The sequence below is a fragment of the Carlito syrichta genome, unplaced genomic scaffold, assembly GCF_000164805.1.
Source record: "Carlito syrichta isolate Samal-C Ts95f unplaced genomic scaffold, Tarsius_syrichta-2.0.1 Scaffold315771, whole genome shotgun sequence".
Lineage (NCBI taxonomy): Eukaryota > Metazoa > Chordata > Mammalia > Primates > Tarsiidae > Carlito > Carlito syrichta.
The window spans coordinates 287801-313075 of record NW_007259867.1 but is presented as its reverse complement, the minus strand read 5'-3'; the positions used below and the strand labels follow the sequence as shown (position 1 = coordinate 313075).

Sequence of the window (25275 nt, the reverse complement as noted above, 5' to 3'; positions counted from 1 at the left end):
CTTTGGGAGGTCGAGGTGAGGGGATTGCCTGAGCCCACGGGTTCGAGAACAGCCTGGGCAACTTGGCAAAACCTCATCTCTCAATAAATTTAATAATTAGCCAGGCGTGGTAGCATGGGCCTGTAGTTCCCACTACTTGGAAGGCTGAGGCAGAAGGATTGCCTGAGCCCAGCAGGTCGACTTTGGGTGGCCATGAGCCACTGCACTCTAGCCTGGGCAACAGAGTGAGACTACAACTCAAAAAAAATAAAATAAAATAAATAAATAAAATTAACCTGATCCTAAATAAATATAAAATGCAGTGAAATTGAATATCTGAGATGTCTCATTGCCTTATTTCTGGACAAAAACTTAAAAACCTGATGCCCTAACCTTTTCCTTCTTTCCTTCCTCAGGACATATTTTTTGAGAGCTAATACCAGTCAGGATTGTTATGATTCCAGTGCTGTGCAGAAAACAGATATTTTATATGTCACTTCAATAAAGTTCACCAAAATTCACTTGGACAACCACCTTAGATCATCAGGGAGGATAAGGGGGGCGGGATTTTAAAAAGCCAGTGGGCTGGAGGGTGAGTTTCAGTTCAGATCTGAAGGGCCCCAGGCCGCAAAGCAAAGACTGAACACATTAGCCCTGCACCCTCCGAGAAGGGACCTCTAGGTACAGGTTGTGTCTGAAATGACAATTTCTCATTTCTTTTCTTCTGTTCCCTGCTCTACCTTTCACTTTATATCATTTACATGTCCTTTGCTGTCCTCCACTTTAATGATATTTTTTAATACTGCTTTTCTGAAAATCATGTTGCTTTTTCACGGTAAGCTGGTTGACGGGAAAAGGATGCGGTCTGAGCAGCACATGCTGTACGTCTTGTGGCCAGCAGAGGGTGCACTAGTCCCAGTCAAGTGTCTGACTCAATTCCCTGGGGCTTCCCCAGGATCAATTCTTCTGATTAAGAAGCCAGACAAGAATGTCTCAAGTGGCATGTCATCTGTAACCTCAACTATACTGAAACCTAGAAAATATGGCCTCCTTTGAGCCCTCCCAACAAAACTCAGTGTGTTCAGGCTTTCACTGCATGCTTCAGTCTCCATCTAATGCCAATTCACATATAAAGATTTAAAATTTTCAATTTTTTTAGGAATCTGTGGTTGATCCCCTGGTTGGACAAAACCAAGTAAATGTTGATTTTTAGACTGGTGAGTCAACTATTCCAGCAGTGCTGGTGTAGCTTTGGAAAGAAGGGAAGTGAATATATCACACCCCCTATGTTCACATGTAGCACTGCACTTAACTGAGTGGCATTTTGGAGAAAATATTTGGTCTTCATCACACACAGACCTATATAAAAAGGATTCGTTTCATTCCTTCTGTGTAACCAAAGTCCAGTCGGTAAAAGAACCGCAAATCTGCTTCTCCTAGCCTGTTGGACAATGTCTCCCCCTTGGACTAAACAGTTACTAATGCATTCTATGTTCATCAGAACACAACTGGCATGCAGTGTTTAAAAAGCGCCCCCCCAAGAAGAAAAGAAAAAGTATTTCCTCAATCCTCGAAAGACTGAATTCTAACGTTGAAAGAAAACGCTGACTCACACATGACTAAGCTGAAGGTTACAGGGAAGACTAAACATTTATTTAGAAGTTACAGTGTTTGTTTTTACAGAGATATGTTGCCACAGATTACTGATTCTGGAAGGTTTGTTAATGCTTATAGTGCTGTACACATCCCAGTCCTTCCCATGGGCATCTCAGGAAAACGTTTCCTGTAGCAGCAGATCCAGCCGTCCTTGTGGGTGTCTCCAGGCTGGTACCATGGCCCTTGCCTGTCCCCCGTGGCCATTGTGAACAGGCGCCTGGGATTCCTCCCCTCGCCAGCAGATCTGTGGTGTCCTGCAGCCTCCCAGGCGCTGCGGAGTTCCAGAGGCGGGTCCACAATCCGACCAGTCTGTGCCGCTCTTCCTGGTTTGCTCCTGCTGTGTTGTGTCATCTTTGTTTGCCCTCTCTGACTTCAACGGGTAGGATCCCTTAGGTCTCTCCAGCATTATAAAAACACATATACATTTATTTACAAGTGCATAAATATATAAATATGGCTATAATAGAAAAATAAATACCAATTTTCTCTGTCTCTTAGAAAAAAAATATATAGTCTTTCTGGGATCTTGGCTTCTGCCTAAATTGTGGGAGGTGGTGTTTCAAAAGACACATGCACGGGCGGGCCAGGCGAGAGCTGCATCCCAGGTTCCTGCCCTGCATAGGTCCCCGTGGGGTGCTGGGGATACCAGTCTCCTCCACCCACTTGGCAGGAGTCAGGACTGTCCACCTCTTCAACTGGTACGAGGCCCAGGCAGCATGGGGACCCTGTGGAGAGAAAGGGGAAACATTAAAATCCAGAGGGACCGAGGAACCCACCCTCAGCTTACTGGGCCAGGCTTTCTCTGTGGCAGGAGCTGGTTACACTGGCCCTGAGAGGGACACAGATCTACAACCACGACAAGGACACTTATGCTCCTTCCAAGGTCTGGGACCGTAGAGACTCAAACACCTGGCCTGCATGCCAGCAGCAGATGAAGTCATCAGAGCCCATGACATGCAGAAGGAACCTTGTTCTTTTCCAGATTCAGGCTTCTAGACCAGCCTTTGGTACGACTTCTGGTTATAACATCCCATATACAACTCACTGCCCCCAGACTGACATCCAGTTTTTTATTGATCCTTTTTTTTTTGTTTATCTTTTTTGAGTCAGGGTCTCATTCTGTCACCCAGGCTGAAGTACAGTGGCATGATCATGGCTCATCGCAGCCTTGACTTCCTGGGCTTAGGTGATCTTCTGCCTCGGCCTTCCAAGTAGCTGGGATTACAGGCACATGCCACCACACGCAACTTTTTTTTTCTTTTGTTGAGAGGAGGTCGCACTATGTTGTCCAGGCTGGTCTGGAACTCCTGGGCTCAAACAATCCTCCTGGCCTTGGCCTCCCAAAGTCCTGGGATTACAGATATGAGCCACTGTGCCTGGCCGAGGTGTTTCCTGTTTTAATGATGCTGGATCCAGCTCTAGGAGGTGACTGTCTTTTAGAAATTAATCTCCTGGAGTCAGGGTCCAGGATCTGCATATGAATACCACACGCATTATAGAGTTTCCAATGTTTTTTGGAGAGGCTAAGAAACATTAGCCAATCCTCTGAACCAGCCTGTGCCTTCACCAAGGCTCCACTGATTTCCAAGGAGACTGGCATAGAGGGAGACATGGGGTGGGGGTGGCGTGGATGGCCCTGAGCCCCCTGGAGAAAAAGTTCTGTGGAAGCACAGAGAGTTACGACAATGATGTTTGTAAGAACGTGGCCCTCTAATGACTGATGCAACCTTGTTCCTTAATTAAGAGGCAAGCCCCAGCAGAACAAGGCATTTTGGAGTGATGAGAGAACATCTCTTAGTGTGATGATGGGCTGCTTTCTCTAAGAGGGAGAAGCATCCTTCCTCCCAGCCTTGGAGGACCACAGCTTGCAATGCTGGGGTAGGGCCCACCTGGCTCACCCTACAGACCAACCGGGCCTGCAGCAGCAAAGGAGAGTGGCTGGCCACCCTCGTGGGGGCCTCCTTACCAAACCTTTGGAGACTGATATCTCCCCGTCTCCCAAGGCACTGCAGAGCCACGGAAGCCTATGTCATGTCATCCCCAGCCTGTTCAATTTCTCTGCCCTGCCCCTGGTACCGACCTGAGTGAAAGGGAGAGTCCCACGTTGCTTCCATCCTGGGACTGTCAGGGGCACTCCTCACTCCCGACCGGCTCATGGCAGTAGGCTGCTCCTGGAGGTGGTGGCTGTCCTGGTGGGGCTGGAGCAGCTGGTGAGTTGAGTCATCAGGCAGTGTGTACAAGAAGGAGCCCTCGTCTGGGCTAGACTTGGGAGCCCTGCATTGCACAAGACCATGCGAAGAGGTGAGACGGGCAGCGTGGGCCAGCGTGTCCCCACCCCTTTGCTGGCTGCCACGCCATCTGAAGCTTGAGAACCTCAGAGGCCCCACACCATCACTTCCACTGGTCATTCTAGTCCGTTTTCATTTTACTCCACGTGGGAAGATGTGAAGTCAGGTAGCCTGCGGGCAAAGTCAGTTGGACGTGGGTGTTTCTGGCCTGCCTGACGAGGGAAGGATCCTGCGAAGCCAGCCCATGCCCCCAAGCACAAATGGCATCCTAACTGCAAACAAAACAGCCTCACTCGCTCGAGGGCAGCAGCCCAGCAGGACAGAACGGTCACCCCTCGGGGCTTCCCGAGTGTCGCCAGAGAGAAAGTGAGGCGGGAGTGAATGGCAGGCATGGGAGGGGGCTGGCTACCTGGTGAGCTGGTGACTCGGGGGGTCGTATCCGTTGCCAAGGAGGGTCTGCCTCAGCAGGCTGCTGGTGTCATTCTGCTGCTCAAAAGGAAGAGGAACAAGAAGATCATGTCCGGGAGTTCAGGTAACTTTCCGGTGTCCACTGATCCACAGGACAATCTGTTCCCCACTAAAGAAAGCCTGGCCCAGCATTTCAGGATGAGAGGCCCGGAGGGAGGAAGTCCCCAAGAGGCAGCCCGAGCACTCTCTCCTGGCGTCCAACCATCCGCCCACACGCCCAGGAATGCACTACCTGCTGAGGTTCCCCTGGGCAGTGCTGTGGGGGCTTCATGCCTGGGTAGCCCATGGCAGCCACAGGGCAGCCCCTATTCACATGTATCCCGTCGGTGCAGGCTTGTCCACTGATGCTGCTGAGGTACGCCTGTCCATTGGCCCGGTGGCCTGGGAGTCCTCCCAACGGCACCATAGTATATGGGCAGGAGGACAGCGGAAGGGCGCTTCGAGGAAAAGCCAGGTCTGTTGTGTGTTCTGGAAGGACAGAAGGACAGAGGTGTGCTCAGGTAGCCTGGGGCAGCTTGGAAAATTCCACTCGGATCTCAGGAGACACCTGACCGTGTAGGGTCAAAGGATGGGCAGGGAATCGGCATTGCCCACGGGAAGGAGACGTTCTCTTAGAACGTCCTCCCGGCTGCCCATCTCTTCTAGCAGCCAGACTTCTGCAGTGAGGAGAAGGGCGGGGAGATACAGGAGTGAGGGTCTAGGGGAAGGAGGTAGTGAGTGAAAAGACAGCAACAGTCACATGAGGCAAGTTGGCCACATAGTGCCCGCTGAAGCAGAGATTAGCAACTCCAGTCAGGGTAGTCCAGGATGAGATGGAAGGCAGCCCCAGACTCAGAGAAGAGGCAGGGCCAATTTTAAGTATGAACGTGCGGTCAGAGGAGCAGCTTTGGAGAGGGAACCAGGTAAGTACAGACTCCAGAGATAATGAGAGGAAGCCTGACTTCTGTCTCTTCCTATGCCCCTCAGGGCTATGAGCTGGGAGGGAGGGGTCCAGTCTTGGGGTGTTCCCTGATTTCCGAGACCCTGGGGGCCTAGAGGACATGGAGTCAGGCACCTCTGACCCTGCCCTAGGTGGGCTGGCAGGCACCTCTGACCCTCCTTGGCGGGCTGGCAGGCCCCCATTTCCCTCCAGGCTCCTTCCCCTTGGTTCCAAGAAGGTCCCTCACTCACTCTGTTTGGACCAGGCCCTCCACAGACAGAAGGGGATGAAGGTGACGATGATGAGGACGATCGAGCCCAGGACGACCCCGACAATCAGATAGGGCAGGTCGCTGGAGCGTGCCACCATGGCCCCAGGACCCACGGGCCGCTCTATGGTTTCAGGAGGTGGCGGCTGTGGAGGGGGCAAAGTTGGGGGCGGCAGTCGTCCAGGTTGACCAGACTTCCGAGCTGTAATTGTGGACAAGACTCACTTTAGCATCTATTTCTCTTTAACATTGCTTTCACAACAAATAGGAAAAAAAGCTCCAACTCCACAGGTGTGGGAAATAGGATCAAACTCGCAAGACAGGGCCTCAGAATCCCTTATCTGAATGTTGTCCGTATTTGGCATAAAATTGGCATCGATCGTGAAAAACTGGTATTACTGGGACCTGAACCTTATATGTATCTCAAAACAGAACCTGAGATGTTTGTGGGCCAAGCACTAGTGTCGGGCTGAGTTGTTTGGGCAGAAGTAGTGTAGTGTTTTCTGAAAGAATAACTGGAAAATGTCTGGAAGAAAATAGCTAAAATGCAGGAAATAAGCAAAAGAACTGGAAATAGAAAAACTGACTCACAGGTATTTGCTATTTCTGGGTGGATTGAGAGATGTGAAGTACTAGGTATTAGCCTGGGTCACAGAGCATATAGACAGATGTTCTGGACTCCAAGGACAAACAGTAATTGCGAGACACCAATTTAAAGGTGGACTGTCAAGGCCAGGCGCAGTGGCTCAGGTCAGCACTTCGAGAGCCTGAGGTGAGAGGACTGCCTAAGCCCAAGAGTTTGAGACCAGCCTGGGCAATGTGGCGAGACCTCGTCTCTACAATAAAATAAAAATAAAAATGAAATAAAATAAAAATAAAATAAAATAAAAATTAGCTGGGCATGGTGGGCACACACCTGTAGTCCCAGCTACTTGGAAGGCTGAGGCAGAAGGACTGCCTGAGCCCAGGAGGTTGAGGCTGCAGTAAGCCACGATCTTGCCAATGCACTCCAGCTTGGGCAGTTGTGAGACTCCGACTCAAAAAACAAAAAGGTGGAGTCAAGCCCATCAGCCTTCATCTGGGCCTTGCTGCTCCACAGGCATCTGACACCTGACTCTGTCCCCTCCCTTGACTTTCTGACCCTGCCAGCCTCTAACTTCCCCACTGCCTTCTGCTGAGGTTACATTGCTCCTTCCCTGCTCTGTGCTATCTGCCCTCAGGCACTGGGAGACCCTCCTGGTTCCTCTTTGCTCTGTTCCTCTTTGCTCTCTCCACGTAATCTCACCAAGGCCCACATGCCCACCTACATCCTGAGACTCCCCAAGTCAATCTCCCCACCCGGACACCCCACCTGTCTGGGGCAGGAGCCCTGCTTCTGATCTGGCCTTCATTTCAACTTCTCTGAAGAAGCGAGACTCAGGAAGTCTCTAAGTGGTTTCACCTTGTTGCTTTCTCATGAAAATCTACTTCTCTTCTTACCCTCCCATGTCAACAAGTGGCATCATCGCCTATGTGGTACTTCGGGCTAGAAACCTCAGCGCTGGCTCTTAACCCTGTCACTCCCACCAGATGTTTGTCCTCGACCTCGCAGCCTCCAGTGGCGCCATTACCTGATTGTGCTGGCTCATCCCACAGCGTGACCGAATGCCCCCTAGTCTCTGGCCTCTTCCCCGAGCCCTCCCTCTCTCACAGTGCTGGACACGCCAACCGTTTGGAGTTCTGTCCAGTCTTGGCCTGTCTCCCAGGCCACCCCCTCCTCATCCTGGCCGGAAGACTCAGTCCTTCCGAAGACCAGTGTGAAGGCCCCCTGAAGCCTCTGTTCCTTCCCCAGCTGATCCAGGACTCCTGGCTGTGCACGCATCTGCCCCTCCCTCCCTTGTACGTGATAGAACAGGGTAGGGAGCGCACACTGAAGGCACCCAATGGCCGAAAGCAAGGTGAAGCGGGACATTGTTGCCTCAATGACAGGAAAACGTGTAGTCTTGTGTTCATTCCTATTCTTTTGTGATTCTGTATTTTGCAGCACATCTGCTTCACCTCACTTCCAGTGTCTGTAAGACAGAGAGAATGGTGTCTGCCCCCAACCGGTGTGCCAATACTGACAACTTATTATGCAAATGTGTTTAACACGTTTCAGTGCAGAGAAATAGCCTGGGTTTGTAGCTGGACAAACCTGGGCCAAATTGTGCTCCACTATTCGTCTGAGCCACCTGACTTTGGCCAAAGTATATGGTTTCCTGACACTCAATTCCTTTCCCATCTCCTGGGGTTGTAGTTAAGTTGAATAAATCAACCAGTGTAAGTACCAAATGTTATTGCAGAAATACAGTATTTATAGGAAGTTCCCAACTTAAGAACACGACCTATCCCATGAGCTCATGGATGAGTTGATTTCCCAGTTCCCTGAAGTTGTCATGATGGTAACTCACTCATATTTCATATGAGGCACAGACAAATGAACAGAGGAGGGGAAAATGACAGTCATGGGGGGGGGACTTGGAAAGTAAGGGGTCTTCCTGGAAGAGAGATACCCAGCATGGCCCAGGCAATAGTGACCCTCATTTACTGGAAACAGCAAGAAGGGAGAGGAAGCCAGAAAGACTCACCTTTGGTCTCACAGATCATTACGTTGCTGAACTCGCTCTCTCCTCCCTCGTTGAAGCACTGCATCTTAATATCGTAGGAGGTTTCTGGCTGCAGGTGGCTGATGGAGTGCCAGTACTTATCCCCTGGGAAAGATAGTGAGAGTCCTGCATGGTGGTGTGGGTGTTGTTTTCTTGGCCCTGATCTTGCAGTCAGACGCAGACAAGGTTATGTGTGTGTGAGTGTGTGTGTGCATGCATGTGCACGTGTGATGGGGGTGCCGCTGACTGGCACAGGGTGACGTGTAGGGGACTGCAGGGGGAAATGTTCCAGGCACCCACACATGCTCCCGTTGTCCCCTCATCCTGGGAAGGAAGCACGTTCGTTCGTGAAACTGACAGCCCCAAGGGTGTCACGAAAGAGTCAGTGACACCATTAGAGCTTCGTGTCACACCAGCCCTAGGTTTTACGCACCACCAGACTTCACCAACACCAGACCCCCTTGCCAGCAGAAGAAATGATATCACACAGAAGTGTTTCTCACCTTCCACCATGTCCTTCTTGTAGTCACTATCATTGTCACTGTCTGTGGGTCGATAATAGATGTAAAAGCCATGGATTGGGGTGTTGTTGTTACTTGCTGGGATATACTACAGGGAATGGAGACAAAACAAGTCAATAATGGAGTAGAGAGATCATCACTGAAGCAGAACCACCGGTATGTGGAAACCTTACTGCAGTCTCAGGTTCAAATTTCACTGGGGTCCCTGACAAATATTTCTGATGATATCTCTGAGGTTCTCTGAAACATGTTGTGGAGATTACTCATTACTTTTAGCCTAGAGACCCTGAAGCTTTTGGACAGGAGAAACAAACTGCCATTTTTTCCAAAGACTTAAATCCCTCCTGAACTCTCTGGGGAACGTGAGGGTGAGTATCTCTGACTAAGAAGGCATTCTGAACAACTGTGGTGAGACCCCCCCCATGGTGTCAGGAGGAGGGAAGGAAGACACAGGGGACATAATCTGAAAAGGGGAACCTGGTTGGTGGCCTACCAGGTCCGGGCACCAAAACCAAGAGGAGACCACAGCAGCAGCTCCAGCCACTGAGAGCCCCAAAATTCCACTGATAGGACTTTCAGGTGCATCGTGGGGGAGCCCAATGCTCAGGGACACGGTGAGGCATCTTGGGAAAAGTGCAAGGCGAGGCGCTGCTTCCTGCCTCGCAGGAGCCGCAGCACCCCCGTGTCCCACTGCAGTCCGACACGAGGCCTACTTACCATCCACTTGAGCATGATGGTGGTCTCGTTGACCGCGTCTGTGAAGGTGATGTAGGGACCGGCCACAGGCCTCTCGTAAACGCGGCCGCTGTAGCCCGACACCATGTAGGGCCGGGAGGGCGCGCTGGGCTCGCTTTCCCCCAGCATGTTCAGAGCCCGGACTCGGAACTTGTAAGAAGTGCCTGGAGAGGAGACCCTCGCTGAACTCAGGAGCTGGAAATGCCCTCTGGTTTCCTCACCGTCCCCCCTCAAGGCCCAGAGGGAACTTCTGGGCAGCCCTTCCCCAGAGCGAGTCCTCAGAGGCCTCATAGGAACTCCCACCCCCTTGTCAGAGAGGAGCCACGTGGGAGATGGCTCTGGGTCCTACTGTGGAGAGAGGGGGACTGAGACAAACACCACACACAGCAGCCACATGAACGTGCTGGGGGGTGGGGGCCTGAGCGGAGAGAAGGGCCGGTGGCGCTCGTCCTCCTCCTCCAGGGGGTTGGGGGCAGCTGGGAAACCGGGCAGGGGAGTGGCCCAGCCCCCACCTTTCTCTAGGCCTGTGATCTCCACGGAGAGCCGCGAGGGAGGGATGGCACTGGTGGCCAGAATCCAGTCTCCCACTTTCTTCAGCTTCTTGTACTCCACACGGAAGGACTGGATCGGGAATCCGCCATTCCCCCTGGGAATCCAGGTCACGTACACTGAGGTCTCAGAGGCCATGGAGATCGTGGGCCTGTCTGGAGCTTCTGGGGCTGGGGAAGACCATAGGCAGGGTGGAAGTAGGATGAGATGACGGCTCACTCCGACTGGCCTGGGCCTGCCTCTACTCCTCCCCACATCCCTCTACCCACTGGGGTTTGCTCCCTGGGCCCTCCTCTCTCCAGAGAAGCCCTTGAGCTAAGCCCCCTTAAACTATCTTTCTGCAGAGCCAGAGTGTGGAGGGCCAAAGGCCATTACTCTCTCTCTGCTGCTCCCTGGACCTGCAGGGTTAGCGATCCCAGCACCACCCTCCAGCCTGGTATCAGAAAAGTTCCCATGTATATTTCTTCACTGTGGTTAGCTGGGGAGACGCCAATAACAGGTCATAAGGATCCTGGATTTGGAGAACCAAGACCCCATTCCACTGAGGCAACAGGCCTTTGGAGGCCATTCTGGTCCTGACTGCTCATCACCCTGCCCCTGCCACGCTGGGGCTTACGGGAGAGGCGGCCATGGTCTGGCTGGCTGCTGCTCTGGGGGCTGGCTCCAGGGTCATCTCTCTGGATTTGCTGCTCCTTGCTGGCCATGATCTCGGGTTTGGGGCGCCGCCCTGGGAGGAAATGGGTTGAGATCAGCAAGGGAAGGTGCATGCATTAGGTGTCCCTTTCCAAAGAGTCCTATTTGCCCGAGGCTCTGCTGGGGGTGCGATAAGGTGATGCACCTAAGAATCCAGGGTGGTCAGTTACTATGACTCACAACTATAATTCCAGCACCTTGTGAGGCTATGGCAGTAGGATGGCTTAAGCCCAGGAGTTGGAGACCAGCCTGGATAAACATAGTGAGACCCCATTGGCAAAAAAAATAAATAAATTAAAAATTAGTCAGGGTTGGGTGCAGTGGCTCACACCTATAATCCCAGAACTTTGAGAGGCCAAGGTGAGAGGAGTGCCTGGACCTAGGAGTTTGAGACCAGCCTGGGCAACTTGGCGGGACCTCGGTTCTACAATAAATTTTTTAAAAATTAGCCGGGTATGGTGGCATGTGCCTGTAGTTCCAGCTACTTGGAAAGCTGAGGCAGAAGGATCACCTGAGCCCAGCAGGTCGAGGCTGAAGTAGCCAAGAGCGTGCCACTGCCCTCCAGTCTGGGTGACAGGGTGAGACTCCAACTCAAAAAAAAAAAAAAAATAGTCAGGTGTGGTACTGCATGCCTGCAGTCCTGGCACTTTGGGAGGCTGAGGCAGGAGGATAACTTGAGGTCAGGCATATGGAACCCTGGGCCACAAAGAGAGACCCCCATCTCCACAAAAAATTTAAAAATTAGCCAAAGTGTGGTGCCATGCTTCTATAGTTCCAATTAATTAGGAGGCTAATATGGAAGGATGGCTTGATCCCAGATGTTTGAGGCTGCAATAAGCTATGATTGGACCATTGCACTTAGCCTGGGCAACAAAGGAAAACCCTGTCTCTAAAAAAAAAATTAGCTGGATGTGGTAGCATGTGCATATAGTTCCAGCTACTTGGAAGGCAGAAGCAGAAGGATCACTTGAGCCCAGGTCAATGCTGGGGTGGCTGTGAGCATGCCATTGCACTCCAGCCTGGGCAATGGAGTGAGACTCTGACTCAATAAATAAATAATATAATATAATATAATATAATATAATATAATATAATATAATATAATATAATATAATATAATATAATAATAAGTCAGGCACAGTGGCTCACGCCTGTAATCCCAGCACTTTGGGGGGCAGAGATGAGAAGACTGCCTGAGTCCAGGGGTTCAAGACCAGCCTGGGCAACTTGGCAAGGCCTCGTCTCTACAGTAAATCAAAAAATTAGCTGGGCATGGTGGCATGCACCTCAGTTGCAGCTACTTAGAAGGCTGAGGTGGAAGGATCGCCTGAGTCCCGCAGATCACAGAGTGAGACTCTGACTCAAAATGAACAAACACACAAACAATCCAGGGCACTGAAAGTGTAGTTCTGAGTCCCAGCCCTGCCTGACTCTGTCCTGGTTTGCTACTGGCCCCTGTGAGGGAGGGGGACAAAGGGATGCCAGAGGGACCAGTTGGTGACTCTCCTGATGAGAGGTGGAATCTCAGCTAGGCACACAAACTACAGGGAGGCAGAGCTGGAAGGAAAGATAAAAGTCAAGAGGAAGAGCTGGGGCAAGGTGGGGAGGGATTCCCATCTGGGCCTGGTAGAACCTGCTTGGGCCCATGGAAACCTCAAACTAGGGGCTATGCTTGACTCTCACCAGTCCGGAAGGTGACCATGGCTGTCTGGCCCTCGCCCGCACAGTTGTAAGCTGCCATCTCCACCTCATACAAGCTCCCGGGGTCAAGTCTGGTGAGGGTCAAGCGGTGCTGGCTGGCCGGAATGCCAGAGACGGTCCAATCATCGGAGGAGTTTGTGACCTGCTGGAGAAGGTTGCTGATGTAAGGACAGGCATCTCGGATCAGAGCTTCAAGTGGACTGTGGCTTGCAAAGAAAGCAGAACTAAGCCCCAGAGGACAGGAGGAGGGAAAAGGATGATGGTGGGGATAGGGGTGGTACAAATCTCAGACCGGTCCTCCCAGCTATGGGGCACCAACCGCACTGGAACATTTGAGTTAGGCTCCCTGATCTCTCCTCATGATTCCATCAAAGAAACTTCAGTGGGGAAGGTCAGGAGGCCTGGCTGATATGGCTGAGAACTTCTGAAGAGATCTCCTCCCCTGTATTTCCCAAACCCTCAGGTTTTTACTTTCTTCCTCCTTGATATATTTAAATCAGACACAGTTCCTTCAATGCATATTCTAACAAGAGATGATGGCGAGAAAGAAAATAAAAGCAAGAGCACCAGTAGAAATAGCAGCATTTGCACTTTACAGGGGCTTCCTCCCAACAGCCCAAGAGATTGGTGTTCATATTGTTCCCACTTCACAAATGAGGAGACAAAGGCTTCCAGAAACGAGTGATGTGCTCAAGCCTGCCCGGCTTGATTCCAAGGAGTGTGCTCACAATTGCAAACTCTCTTAGGAAGAAGAGTCTGAGAGTCCTGGGTTCAAATCATGCCTGAGTAACTCATGGCAAGTTCCCTAACTCTCTGATCCCCAAACTTTTCATTTTTACCACGAAGCAAATAAAATCTCTCAGGTTATTCTGAAGATTAAATGAGAGGACTTGCATAAAGTGCCCAGGAGCGAGCATGGCACACGGAGGTTCCCAGCAAATGCCCAGCCTTCCTGGGAACCTCCTGACATCCTCCACCCACCTCTTTTTTCCTGTTCCTGCCCTCAGTCCTTGCTTAGAACTTAAAACACTGCAAATAAATTGTAACTTTGATGGGTTATTCTTTAGTGGCTTCAAATTCCTAGCTGTTTCAATCTCAAGAAAAAGAATAAGGGGACTCCAAGCTCCCCAACAAGGGATGCTGAGAGGCTGCTCGTCTCATCCACCCCACCTTCCAGGACTAAGGACTTCACTGTCAAGTCTGTCAGTCCCAGACAGCCTGCTGGAACCTGAAATTTGCTGAAGGAAGAAGCAGCTGGTAGGAAAGGCTCGTCTCCCTGAGCAGATGATTCCAGAGTAGAACAAAACCTACCATTCAAGGCACTGGGAAGGTCTGGGCTCACTGTCAGGTTTCCAGGATTTGTTCCAAGGGGAGAAGTTTTTACAAACTGAGAATCCCCAGCGGTGCAGGAAACCCAAACACAGTAGCCCAGGGTCTGCAGATGCACCAGAAATGAAACTTGCTTCGCGCATGTGAAGCAGTAAAAATTAGCCGACTGATTTCCAATCCCCAGCAAGAGAAGGGGAATGAGAAAACACAACCCGAATGCTGAATTTTGATTTCAAACTCTTCCTTGGGTGATGAACTTTAAGACTTGTTTGTTCCATAAGAAAGGAACTGCTTTCCAGCCAGCACTTCTGCCTTGGCAATGTCCCCTCGCAGCTCCAACAGCCCCCAGGCCGGAGCCTGAGAGAAGCCAGACCCAGCGGGGGCCTGTCCGGCCTCACTTCCCCTGCGGCTCCCGCAGCCCCTGCTCCCCTGGCCCCCCAGGGCTGGCCTCACAATTCCACTGGGCCCAAAAATGAAAATAAGAAATGGAAGGGTAATTAGTCACTGTCACACACACTGAGAGGGTGAATGCGGCCTCAGCCTGGCATTTCCGATCACCACGGCACAACTTTTGCCAGCCAGCCTCTTGTGGGAGCTGTTTCGTAGCCACCTATTGGCCTGAAAAATATTATTCTTGCCATCCTGTTGGGTTTTGTCTCCTGGGAGCCATGGGGGCATTTGGCCTGCCCTGATCTTTGTCTACAATTCTGAGATGGAGGTGTCCAGTTACACGGGGACGTAAGGATTAGGACCAGCCCTGCCCTGCAACATGTGCTGAACAATACTGCTTTTTGTTAAAAACTCGTTCACCCCCCTTGCTGGCTGCCTATGATGAAGCCAGCAGGCGGACGGTTAATGAGACACCGCTCCTTCCAAGCCCTCCCTGGGAGGCAGCACAGGCAGCAGAATGGACTGCTCTGCCTCAGGTGTCTCAGTGGCCCAGGGTCTCTGTGGACATGTCTTCCAGGGGAGTATGTCAGGAGAAAGAACAGGCAGAATGAGTCGGGGTTGGGGCTGGGGCCAGGGCCCCGGGCAGGGAAACCTCTGCACAGCCAATGCTCTCTGCCATGCAGGGTGGGTTGTTTTCTTGTTTGTTTTTGGAAGAGGGAAAAAGTAAATAAATACTTTTAGTTCCACATTCATATATTTTTCCATATTTTCTACCAAGTGCACATAGCATTTTTGTAAGCAAAAATAATGAAATGCATAATAAAACTCAGCCTGTATAACATGCTATTACTTATCAAATTTTTTTAAAAAATCTATTTAGGGACATTAATGTTCTATTATTCAATGGCCTTAGAAAGAAAACAGCATATACTTGGGGTGAACAGGAACGTGCTCAAGGACATTTTCTTACAGGGAATTTCATATCCTCGTCCCGGCAGGGTAACAGTGGGTTAGAGCACAGCCTTGAGCGAGGGTGGTGGCCTGGAGGCCTTGCTGTCCTGCCTCACAGGGGCAGTGTCCAGGAGATGGGCCTGCTTGGCCCTGTTCCCACATCCTGTCAGAGCCCCAGATTCCCGCCCTGACAGCTCCCGAGACATTCACCTGGACAGACTTCCTTCTGTCAAGGAGAAATAGCTGAGGTCTGAACAACACGATGTGCTTTGAGCTCAAATGCCTGCTTGTCAAACCTGAGCTATGATGAATTCTGAGAACTGAGGGGGTATTTTACGGCCCACAGAGAAAACACTTGTTCACAAATATTTGTTTTCCTGTCTTTGAGCTAGACTGCTGAGCCAGAGTTTCTGCAGGTATGTACCTAGCGAAGCTTACTTTGGTTAAAATGCAAAACACAACATCGACTAATGGCAGAGGAAGAGAGAAGGAGAGCGACAGTTAACAGGGAGACTTCACCGTCTCCTCTGGGACTAAAAGCTGCTGTGAGCTTCTGGGAAACAAATGCACAGAGCCTAGGCGTGAGAGACATACGTGGCCCTTCCTGGGCCTCTCAGGGTCCCCCGTGCCCATCTCACAACCAGCATCCTGGGTGGCAGTGAGGAGACGAGGGCCTCAAGGGGGGGATTCCTGGTCCAGCCTGCAGGAGCTTAAGGGGAGGTGAAGGAGATAACCGGAGGCAGTGACACTGCTCAGCCTAATGGAGAGGAGGCTATGCAGGTGAAGGTGGCAGATGACGCCAGGGCCATACCTTGCGGTGTTTCACCACATAGTAGAGGATAGGCGCTCGGCTGCCGCCCTCATGCCGAGGCCGCCACACCAGCTCGTATGAGTCCGTCTTGGAGGTGCGAGGAGAGCTGAGGATGATGGGAGCCTCGGCAAGAGCTCCCTGCCCCTTTTCTCCTGGGCACTGTGGGGATGCAGGTTGCACTGACGTCGGGGCCCTGGGGAGCCCTGGTCTTCCCCTCGGCATCTGGTCAGGGCTGCCGGGTCTGGAGGGTAGCGTGGGAGACATTGCAGTGGCTGGCATAGCATCCTGCCAAGGCCTCGGGGTCGTGCCTAGAAAGGAGAAAGAAGGAAGAGGCAGGTGAGTCCTTGGTTTACCCGTTGAGTTGTTATCCCCAGTGAGAAAACAGAAGTCAGAGAAAAGACCCAGGTTCCATAGGAAGATAGTGCTGGTGTCCCTGCCCTGCACAAGGGAGGACAACCTCGTCTGCCTGGCCCAGGGCTCAGGGTGGCAGGCAAACATCTCTGCAACCTGCTCTTTTCCCAAGTCCACACAAGACGGGACTCGAGTGAACTATCTCAATTTGCTTCCAAGGTGCAGATTCCTGCGCCTTCCTTCTCAAGTCCTGGCTGGGGATGGGGACACATCCCTTTACTATGGGATCTCAACACTATAGCACCCCGTGGGCCTTTCATACTGGAAATGTGAGACATGAAGCTAACAGGCACGCCCTCTGAGAATCTGAGGGGCCAGGAGAAGTAGTGCTTCTTTCAGGAAGCTTCCACAGCCCTCACCAGCACTAGTCTCTCCTCTGCCCGATCTCCCCGAACACAGACATTGGTGCCTAATGATGCTGACCAAGCGTTGTATTATCGTCATTGCTGTATTTTTCTCAAACTGTCTCCTTGGTGAGTATCATCTCCTCCATAGGAAAGTTCTTGAGGGTTGGGTCTCTGTCATGGTGCTCTGCATCCCCCGCCTTATCTCGCCGGGTGCTGAGCACACAGCAACTGTTCAATCGGTGTAGGTATCACTTGGAACAAGCAAGCTGAGAAGGACCGACTTGCTTTTCTTTGCACTAGAGTAGTGACTGCCAAACTGGGTTCCAGAGAACCCTCGGGGCCCTTAGATTCTGCAAACTAATAACAGTATATTTCTTATATCTGTTTTTGGAGGAGGGAAAACGTGGATACTTTCAGTTCCACATTCATCTATTTTCCATATCTTCTACTAAGTGCACATAGCGTTTTTATAAGCAAAAATAGTTTAAGTGCCTAATCCTTAGCATATATAACACGCTATCATTTATCAAATAACATTAAAAAAATTCATTTATGAACATTAATTTTCCACTACCCAATGGCCTTAGGGAGAAAACATTTCAATAGTGAAAATATGCACTAATGATTTATTAAGTGAGTTGTGAAAATTTAAACTTACAACTAAATGCCACCTTTATCAATTTCAGGTGCTGGGGTTCTAAATTGAATTTCATTTCAGAAAAGGATCCTGTGAATGTTCAGCTGGAATCTCAGAGCTTTGGGCTGTGCTCACCTGGTCTGGCGGTCCTCAGCTGGACCACAGCGTGGGCGCTGCCAACTTCGTTCTCGGCCATGCACTGGTAGACGCCCTCATCCTCGGGCCCTGCACTGACCACGCGCAGGGCCTTGCGGGACAGCCGGAGACGCTGGCTGGAGGTGAGGGGCACGGCGTTCCTCAGCCACAGCACAGAGGGCGGGGGGTTCCCACGCACCTCACAGGTGAGCTTGGCACTCTGACCCCACGGGATGACCAGCTGAGACAGCTCCATGGTGACCTCTGGGGGTTCTGCCGGGAAACCAGAGCAAGGTAGAAGGGCTGTGTCTTCCCATCCAGGGCCAGACAGGCTGGGAGAGGACACAGTTGGAGTGGCTCCCTCCTGCCGTCTGGCTGTGCCACAGCAGTGGTTGTCAAACTGGGTTCCTTGGAACCCTAGGGACCCATAGATTCTACAAACTACAGAGGAGGAGAGGTCTGTTAGAGGTCTCCACCATCAGAATCATGGCAAGAAAGGGACTAAAAAGGGCTCTAGGACCATGTGCCCATCCCCTCACCTTGAGATCCGAGGGGCTCTGTCCACTCATTTGGCTTGTGACCTTTCATGGACAATCATTTTCTCTGAGCTTGGGTTACATGCTTCTAGACAGGTCATGCAGACCAGAGAGAAGGCCAAGGAGAAGGTCCACAGCAGACACTCACCGAACACCTGGACGTTGTAGAGGATAACCGCGACTCCGGGCTCTCCGACCCCGTTGTCCGCCATGCAGCGGTAGGTGCCGGAGTCCTCCTCGCTGGTGGTGTCGATGAGGAGGTTGCTCAGCAGGAAGCGTGTCTTGTTGTAGCCGGCCACACTGGACCCATCCTTGGCCCAGGTGACCCGTGGAGGTGGGATCCCACTGGCCACGCACTCCAGGATGAGGCTCTGGCCTTTGGTGACAATGATGGTCTGGGCCTCCGGGGGGTAGATGATACGGGCAGCCTCAGCTGTAGAGCCTGAGGGAACGGGGAGGAAGGACAGACAGTGTATGGATCAGGACATCTTGCAGCATCCCCCGTAGGCTCTGCCTGGGTGGCCTGGCTCCAGGAGGCAGTCCCAGAGAGCATGGATTCGGGGTTGAACAGCCAGCCGACCCTTCAGGGGCCTACGACCTTCATAAAGTAGTTATGAAGTTACTCAACTCCCCTGGGACTCGGCATCCTTATCAGAAAAAGGGCTTCCTCTGCAGAAAGCTGTTCTGAGTAAGAAATGAGATAATGAGGAGCAGGGTCATCAGCACAACATGAGTGCGTGACATGTGCTGGCAAGGAGAGAAAGGCCAGGTCGTAGAGCGGGAAACTATGTAACTGGCGCAGTGATTTTTCCTGCTTGCACTGTGTATGGTGAGGTTGAAGATGAGACAGGAGACAAGCTCTGCCATGTCTCCAGCCCCATCCTGCGGTCCTCAGGCCTCAGCATCTTGCTAAGCTGAATGGAACCCACTGTTAAAGATATGCATTTCTAGTCAGACGTGGTGGCATGCGCCTGCAGTTCCAACTACTTGGAAGGCTGGGGTGGAAGAATCGTCTAAGCCCAGCAGATCGAGGCTGCGGTGGCCAGGAGTGGCCACTGCACTCCAGCCTGGGCGACAAGACTGAGACTCCAACTCAAAAAAATAAATAAATAAATAAATAATAAATAAAGATGTATTTCTCATATTGCAAAGAGTCCTCAAATGCAAACCAACCAGGTAGTTCATTGGGTACACAGCAGAGAAAGCTGTGATCTTTCTTCAACATGGGGACAAACTGCATAGAATTTTAATTTTCGTGTTTTTTGAGATAGAAGTCTCACTATGTTGCCCAGGCTGGTCTTGAACTCCTGAGCTCAATAGATCCTCCCACCTTGGCCTCCAAAGTAGCTGAGACTACAGGTACACACCTCCACGCCTGGCTGCACAGCACTTATGAAAAGGCACGTTACTCTCCAATGCACTGCCTTTCTCAGTGACCTTCAGGGAGCTTATGGACCATGTGTGACTTTGTTCCACATGCCAACCAAGGGCAGATGAGGGTTTTCTGACACCTGAAAATGTCTGCAGTGTGGAGATCCCCCAAATAATACAAAGTTACAGATACAAGACTAGCCCTAGTGCAGCCTTTGTCCATGTGAGTGAGGAACCAAGGATGTCTAGCTTCATAGCTTCACGGTGACTCCACCTCTGGTGCCGACTCTGAAACCTAACTCCACACAGGATTGCACTCCACTGAACAGGCAGGATCGAGATGGGCACCCGGAGAGGTCACTGTCGTTACCATATTCACGGGGTGCATGCAGGCCTCCTGGATGCTCACCAGAGGGAGGTAGGAGGCACACCATCAGTGCAGACAGTGCAGGCTGACGGCTCACGCAGGGCAGGACGGCGGCCTGGAGGCCTCCTGCATGGGCCTGCTCTAGGCAGACACTGTGTCCACTGCTAAGCTCAAGACGGAGACCCGCCATCCTGCCCTAGCACACACATCCTGGCCGATCCCAATAGCAAAGCAACACAGTGAAGGAAACCTCCCAATAGGTAGGAGGAAGGGGATAGCCCCACGCTGTGGTCAGCAGGAGCAGCCACCTGCTGTGATAATACTGGACCCATCCTTGGCCCCGGTGACCCATGGGAGTAGAGTCCCACTGGCCACACACTCTGGGATGAGCCAGGCCTGAGGACTGTGAGGTCGGCCTGGAGCTAGCCAAAGGGGAGAGAACCCCTGGCTGGGTCCCAGGTGTCCCACTGGCCTAAGCCCCTTCCCACCCCAAGAACACAGAACTAGAGTTTGGATGTGGCACCTCAGGTGTCCGCCTCCCTTCCCAGCTAGACCAGCCCCTCTGTCAGTGAGTGATACCCGAGCCCCCCAGCAGGTAGACTGGTCCTTACGGCGCACACGCAGCCTGTCACTGGAGCCAGAGGTTTTCACTTCCTGGGTCACTGGGTTGTAGGCTGCGCACTTGTACATGCCCTCGTCCTCCTGGCTGGCATTCACAATCTGGAGGTTTCCCGATGGCATGATCAGGTAGTTATCTGTGGAAAGGGCAGGATCATGGGAATGTGGGCTGACTTTGGGTCCAGAATGCCACCTTTGCAGCTCCCACAAAGGTAAGGGGCAAGGGGACAGGCCAGGCAGGAGGCAGGAGCTGATACACACCTGAGACCCAACAAGCCTAAACTAAAATGCTGTTCTCTCCATATAATCTTGCACCAAGTGGGACGGAAGTGCCAGGGAGAGAAAGCAACTAACCAACCAGCTGACACACTGGCTGTTAGTGCACAGATCTATTATGGAGTGTTTTATTCTTTCAAAGAAGCTAGGGAAGAAAGCAGGATTTGGGGTCAACCAGATCTGAGCTCAAGCTCTGGATCTGCTAGGTACAAACTAACTGTGACCTTGGGCAAGTTAATTAACCTCTCGAATCCCACCTCCTCATTTGTAAAAAGGCATAATGCATGCTGCCTCAGAACCATCGTTAAGATCGAGGAGACCACGCTGCACACACAAAATGATGAGATGACCACTTCGGCAAGTCTCCAAGATGGAGGGAACTGACTTTGGCCCCTTCTGTCAGTCTCCCTTCCCAAACGACTGATTAACCTCCCCACAGCCATCGCTCTCTAAGTTGCCTCATTGAATTTCTGCGATTTAGAAAGGAATCTTCTAACTCCCAAACATCACCCTCTCCATGAACGTCACTGAAAGCCTTGTGCCTGTATCATGGGCCTATTAGGCTCTGTCTGTTCCGTGCAGGGATACAGGGGGTGGGAACCAGGGCTGTGTTCAGGTTCTTGAGACAAGAGACAGATTCATAGCTTCTGGACACCCCGGTGTTCGGCTTCCTGGCAGGCAAAGCACTGGCTGTCAGCTCTGGGCTTTGTCCTGGTGGCCCCCCACCGGGACTCATGGTGTCACCAAGCCTGGTGCTTGCCTGCTGCTGGGCCACCCAGGGGTGAGCTGCTTAGGCAAGTACCAGATGGGAAGGGAGCAGCCCTTGGCGCTTACAGGCTCCTCAGGGGCCGCTGCCAAGCTTCTGCTGGGGACAGTAGGGATTAATTCTCTTCTCCCAGTCTCCAGTTACCTCTGAGTAGTTGAATTGAGATTTCTTCCCTTTCGAAAAATAGTTTTCTGGTCAGGCATGTTGGCTCACGCCTATAATCCCAGTACTTTGGGAAGCTGAGGTGGGAGGATCATTTGAACCCGGGAGTTTGAGACCAGCCTGGGCAACATAGTGAGACTCTTCTCTACAAAAAAATTTAAAAAAAAATCAGCCAGCTTGTAGTCCCAGCTACTCAGATAGTTGAGGTGGAAGGACCTCCTTAGCCCAGAAGGTCAAGGTTGTGGTGAGCCATAATCATGCCACTGTGCTCTAACTTGGGTGACAGTGAGACCTTGACTCAATAAAATAAAATAAGACAAAAATAGTTTTTTGTATTTTCTAAGATTGGATAATGTGCACATATTCCTTTCATACTCCAAAAGAGTTAATAAGAATATCTTAAAATCTACAGAGGTTTTTTTTTTTTTTTTTTTAGTTGAAGTCTCACTCTGTCACCCAGACTGGAGTGCAGTGGCTGCTCCCGGCCACTGCAGCCTCGACCTGCTGGGCTCTGGCAATCCTTCCGCCTCAGCCTTCCATGTAGCCGGAATTACAGGCATGCGTTACTACAACCGGCTGATTTTGTGATTTTATTGTCGAGATGAGGTCTCGCCAAGTTGCTCAGGCGGGTCTCAAACCCGCGGGCTCAGGCAATCCACTCACCTCAGCCTCTCAAAGGCGTGGGATTACAGGCTGAGCCACCGAGCCCGGCTCAGAATATTTTTAAAGGTATATATTTTGAGCTGTGCAGCCAGGTCAAGAAAGGTCTACTTGGCCTTAAACGCAGAGTTGGTGGTGAGAAGAAACTGACGTCGACTTGAGGGGCTACTCCACCCTGACACTCTGTGGACCAAAGCTCAGCCTCCGCCAACTAGCTACCATGCTTGTCCATGGTGGCCTGAACAGGCAGCACTGACAGCTGAGATAACTGCATCTACCAGACAAATAGGGAGAGGAAAAAAAATGAAGTTCCACTAAAAATGCTGCTCTGTTTGAAGAAGAGCTCCGGGTCCTGCCTGGGAACTCTGAAGCTCTGGGACAGCTGGGACTGTCACGCAGCCTTCCTGTGTGTGCTGGTGGCAGGGGGTGCCCACAGGAAGCATCCAGAACCATGTGTGAGAGTCCTGATCAAACGACAGCCACTCACTAACATCTTCTGGGGCCTCAAAGGAGGAAGAAATCCCTCATGATGGCGCAGAGGACCTCCATAATAGAGGCCACCCCCTTTAGGAACTTATGGGGCTAAATGTCAAGATGGAGCACAGCTGGTCAGCATGAAGACAGGGCTGTGGGTGTGCTTAGGGGGCTGGGGAGGCAGCAGCAGCTGACCCAGCTTTGTTGGACAAGGAGCGGGCAGAGGAGGCCAGCTCCCTTCCTCGCCTGGCCTTGGCCTCTGGGGTCCTTGACACTCACCCCTAGAGGCCTCCAGCCACTCCTGTTTGACGCTGTACCGGACCTGGGCTTTGGGGTGGCTCTCGGGCAGGTGACAGGCAATGACCGCCGTGTTCCCCTCATCCACTTCAATCACGTGCTGCACGTCTAACTTGAAGTCCTGGAGATCTGTGGAGAGAAGGGAAGGCGCCTGTTGGGCCTTGGTGGAGGAGAGCAACAGTGTGACATTCCGAGTGGGCTTGTGCCTTGGTGTCACCGATCATGTTAAACAGCTGCAAAACCTCGCGTGGAGGCATGTCGGTGCCACTCTGAGTCCCACCTCCAGCCCCTTGTTGTGTGGGAGTTGATAAGGATGGAATATATGGCCCTCATCACTGGTAGGGGTTCAACCTGTATACATAACCTGGAGGAGGGGACAGGGGGAATGTAGAGAGAATTCCATCAAGAGGTGCCTCCGACGCAGGCCAGCCTCTTCTGTTACACTGAGATGTGGGGGCCGGTTGGCCTCATTCATTCGCCCTAGAAATGGGTCACAGTAGAGGCACACTTGTCCTGGCAGAGTTGCAGGAGGCTCAGCTAGTGGAGACTGAAGGGAACAATGAAAGAGAAAGCGGATGTCTTTTTTCCAATTCACTCAAGAACAGCCCTCCTGGGTTCTTCTCAGACATCCCCAGTGAAAAGAGACAGGCTTGAGGTTCCGCTCGACGGTCGGCCATGATTCTGACCAGAAGGCTGATTCTTGCTACTCAGGAGCTGCGTCCACACCATGGGTTACCCTCAGAGCTGAGAGTGGGACCCTGTGGATGCCGGAAGGGTTTTCTAAGGCAGAGACAGATCTCCCAGGACAACAGGCAGCATTGCAGTGTGGCTTAACGGCAGTGGGATGAGGGAGATCTGCAGGTCCTGACACAAGGCTGCAGTCCCTGCTAGCCTCCTGGCCATCTCTCCTGACTTGGCTCTGTGGGGCCTGAACAGGGAGAGGGTAGGGATCCACCTGGAACAAGAGCAGGATATTTCCCAAACAATCCAAGAGTCCAAATCTCTCTTTCAATGAGTCAAATCACTGATGTTGCTGGGCAAAAACAGGGGCCATTTGCACAAGAAAACTGTATTCCAAATTGGAAATTTGGTTTTCAGGATTGTAGCTGGATTGAAGAGGAGAAATAAAACTAATGTGGTATAAGAGAGACAAAAAAGCCGGGCTCGGTGGCTCAGCCTGTAATCCCGCGTCTTGGGAGGCTGAGATGAGTGGATTGCCTGAGCCCGTGGGTTCGAGATCCGCCTGAGCAACTTGGCGAGACCTCATCTCTACAATAAATCAAAAAATCAGCCGGGTGTGGTAGCACATGCCTGTAATTCCAGCTATTCGGAAGGCTGAGGCGGAAGGATCGCCGGAGCCCAGCAGGTCGAGGCTGCGGTGTTCGGGAGCGGCCACTGCTCTCCAGTCTGGGCGACAGAGTGAGACTCCGACTCAAAAAAAAAAAAAAAAAAGAGAGACAAAAATATTTTGCCCAGACACTCCCTTCATAAAGGTCCTTAGAAAGCCCTGGAGCCAACCTCTGAATGCTACCACACCAAATTCTGCTCAGCTCCTAAGAACTGATAGCATCAGGGTTCACTACAAATTCACTGCAAGACTCCACCTGCCCGTGATGCTGTTTCTACCAGAGACCCAGAGAGGGCAGGAATCAGGTTTCTCACAGAAGACAAGAGATAATTACCAAAAACAAACTACTGTCACCATCAGAGAGCCTGGTGATCAAGGTATTCAGTGAGGTCAGGAGGTTTCTCACTTAATAGAACTTTCCAGAAGCTCTTAGTCAAGCCAACTCAGGGCAGTGAAGCTCTACTGTTCCTATGAAAGATCACGGTCCCTTTGATTACGATATTAGACTATGAACTTTTTAGAGACAAGGACCAAAAGTCTTGTTCATATGTGTGTCCTCTGATCTTGTCCCGGCCCAAGTAGATACTCAGTACATGTTGAATGAATGAATGACTCTCTTGGAAGCCGAGCCCCACAAGTTAGGTACAAGATGCCTATTTACATTGCCTATGAACTCAGATTTATAGGTGAGTTGGTTTTACATTGTGAGCTCAAAGCCAGCCCAACACAACAAATGTTCTATGAACTTCTTATCTAAGTGTGGCCAATGGAAGCTATTTTAAAAAAAAATGTTTCTTGAGAAGTTACTTCCCAGGTCATAGGGACAGGTGAAATGGGAGTAATAAACACAGATTAAGAAATACATGTCATTCATGGAATGGCATGGCAAAAACAGTGCCAAACTGCCTGGTTCACTTCTTTTTTTTTTTGAGTTGGAGTCTCACTCTGTTGCCCAGACTGGAGTGCAGTGGCTGCTCCTGGCCACTGT

The 25275-nt window shown here is 51.4% G+C and overlaps 1 protein-coding gene across 2 annotated transcripts in view; it reads right to left on the bottom strand.

The window, feature by feature from the left end:
* Positions 1-1604: 1604 nt before the first annotated feature.
* Positions 1605-25275, bottom strand: part of BOC (BOC cell adhesion associated, oncogene regulated) — a 39546-nt gene continuing 15875 nt past the window's right edge. Inside the window, exons 3-18 of one of the 2 annotated variants that reach the window (XM_008073227.2) lie at positions 22922-23068; positions 20298-20441; positions 18097-18390; positions 17413-17685; positions 15883-16190; positions 12384-12546; positions 10624-10734; positions 9971-10177; positions 9441-9622; positions 8706-8811; positions 8185-8307; positions 5562-5780; positions 4624-4859; positions 4333-4409; positions 3716-3909; positions 1605-2360 (exon numbers count right to left, since the gene is read on the bottom strand). In XM_008073227.2, coding sequence (XP_008071418.1) covers positions 2173-2360; positions 3716-3909; positions 4333-4409; positions 4624-4859; positions 5562-5780; positions 8185-8307; positions 8706-8811; positions 9441-9622; positions 9971-10177; positions 10624-10734; positions 12384-12546; positions 15883-16190; positions 17413-17685; positions 18097-18390; positions 20298-20441; positions 22922-23068 — 2972 coding nt within the window. In that variant the 3' untranslated portion in view covers positions 1605-2172. The remainder of the gene's footprint in view (positions 2361-3715; positions 3910-4332; positions 4410-4623; positions 4860-5561; positions 5781-8184; positions 8308-8705; positions 8812-9440; positions 9623-9970; positions 10178-10623; positions 10735-12383; positions 12547-15882; positions 16191-17412; positions 17686-18096; positions 18391-20297; positions 20442-22921; positions 23069-25275) is intronic. The other variant, XM_008073228.2, reaches the window with a different exon arrangement.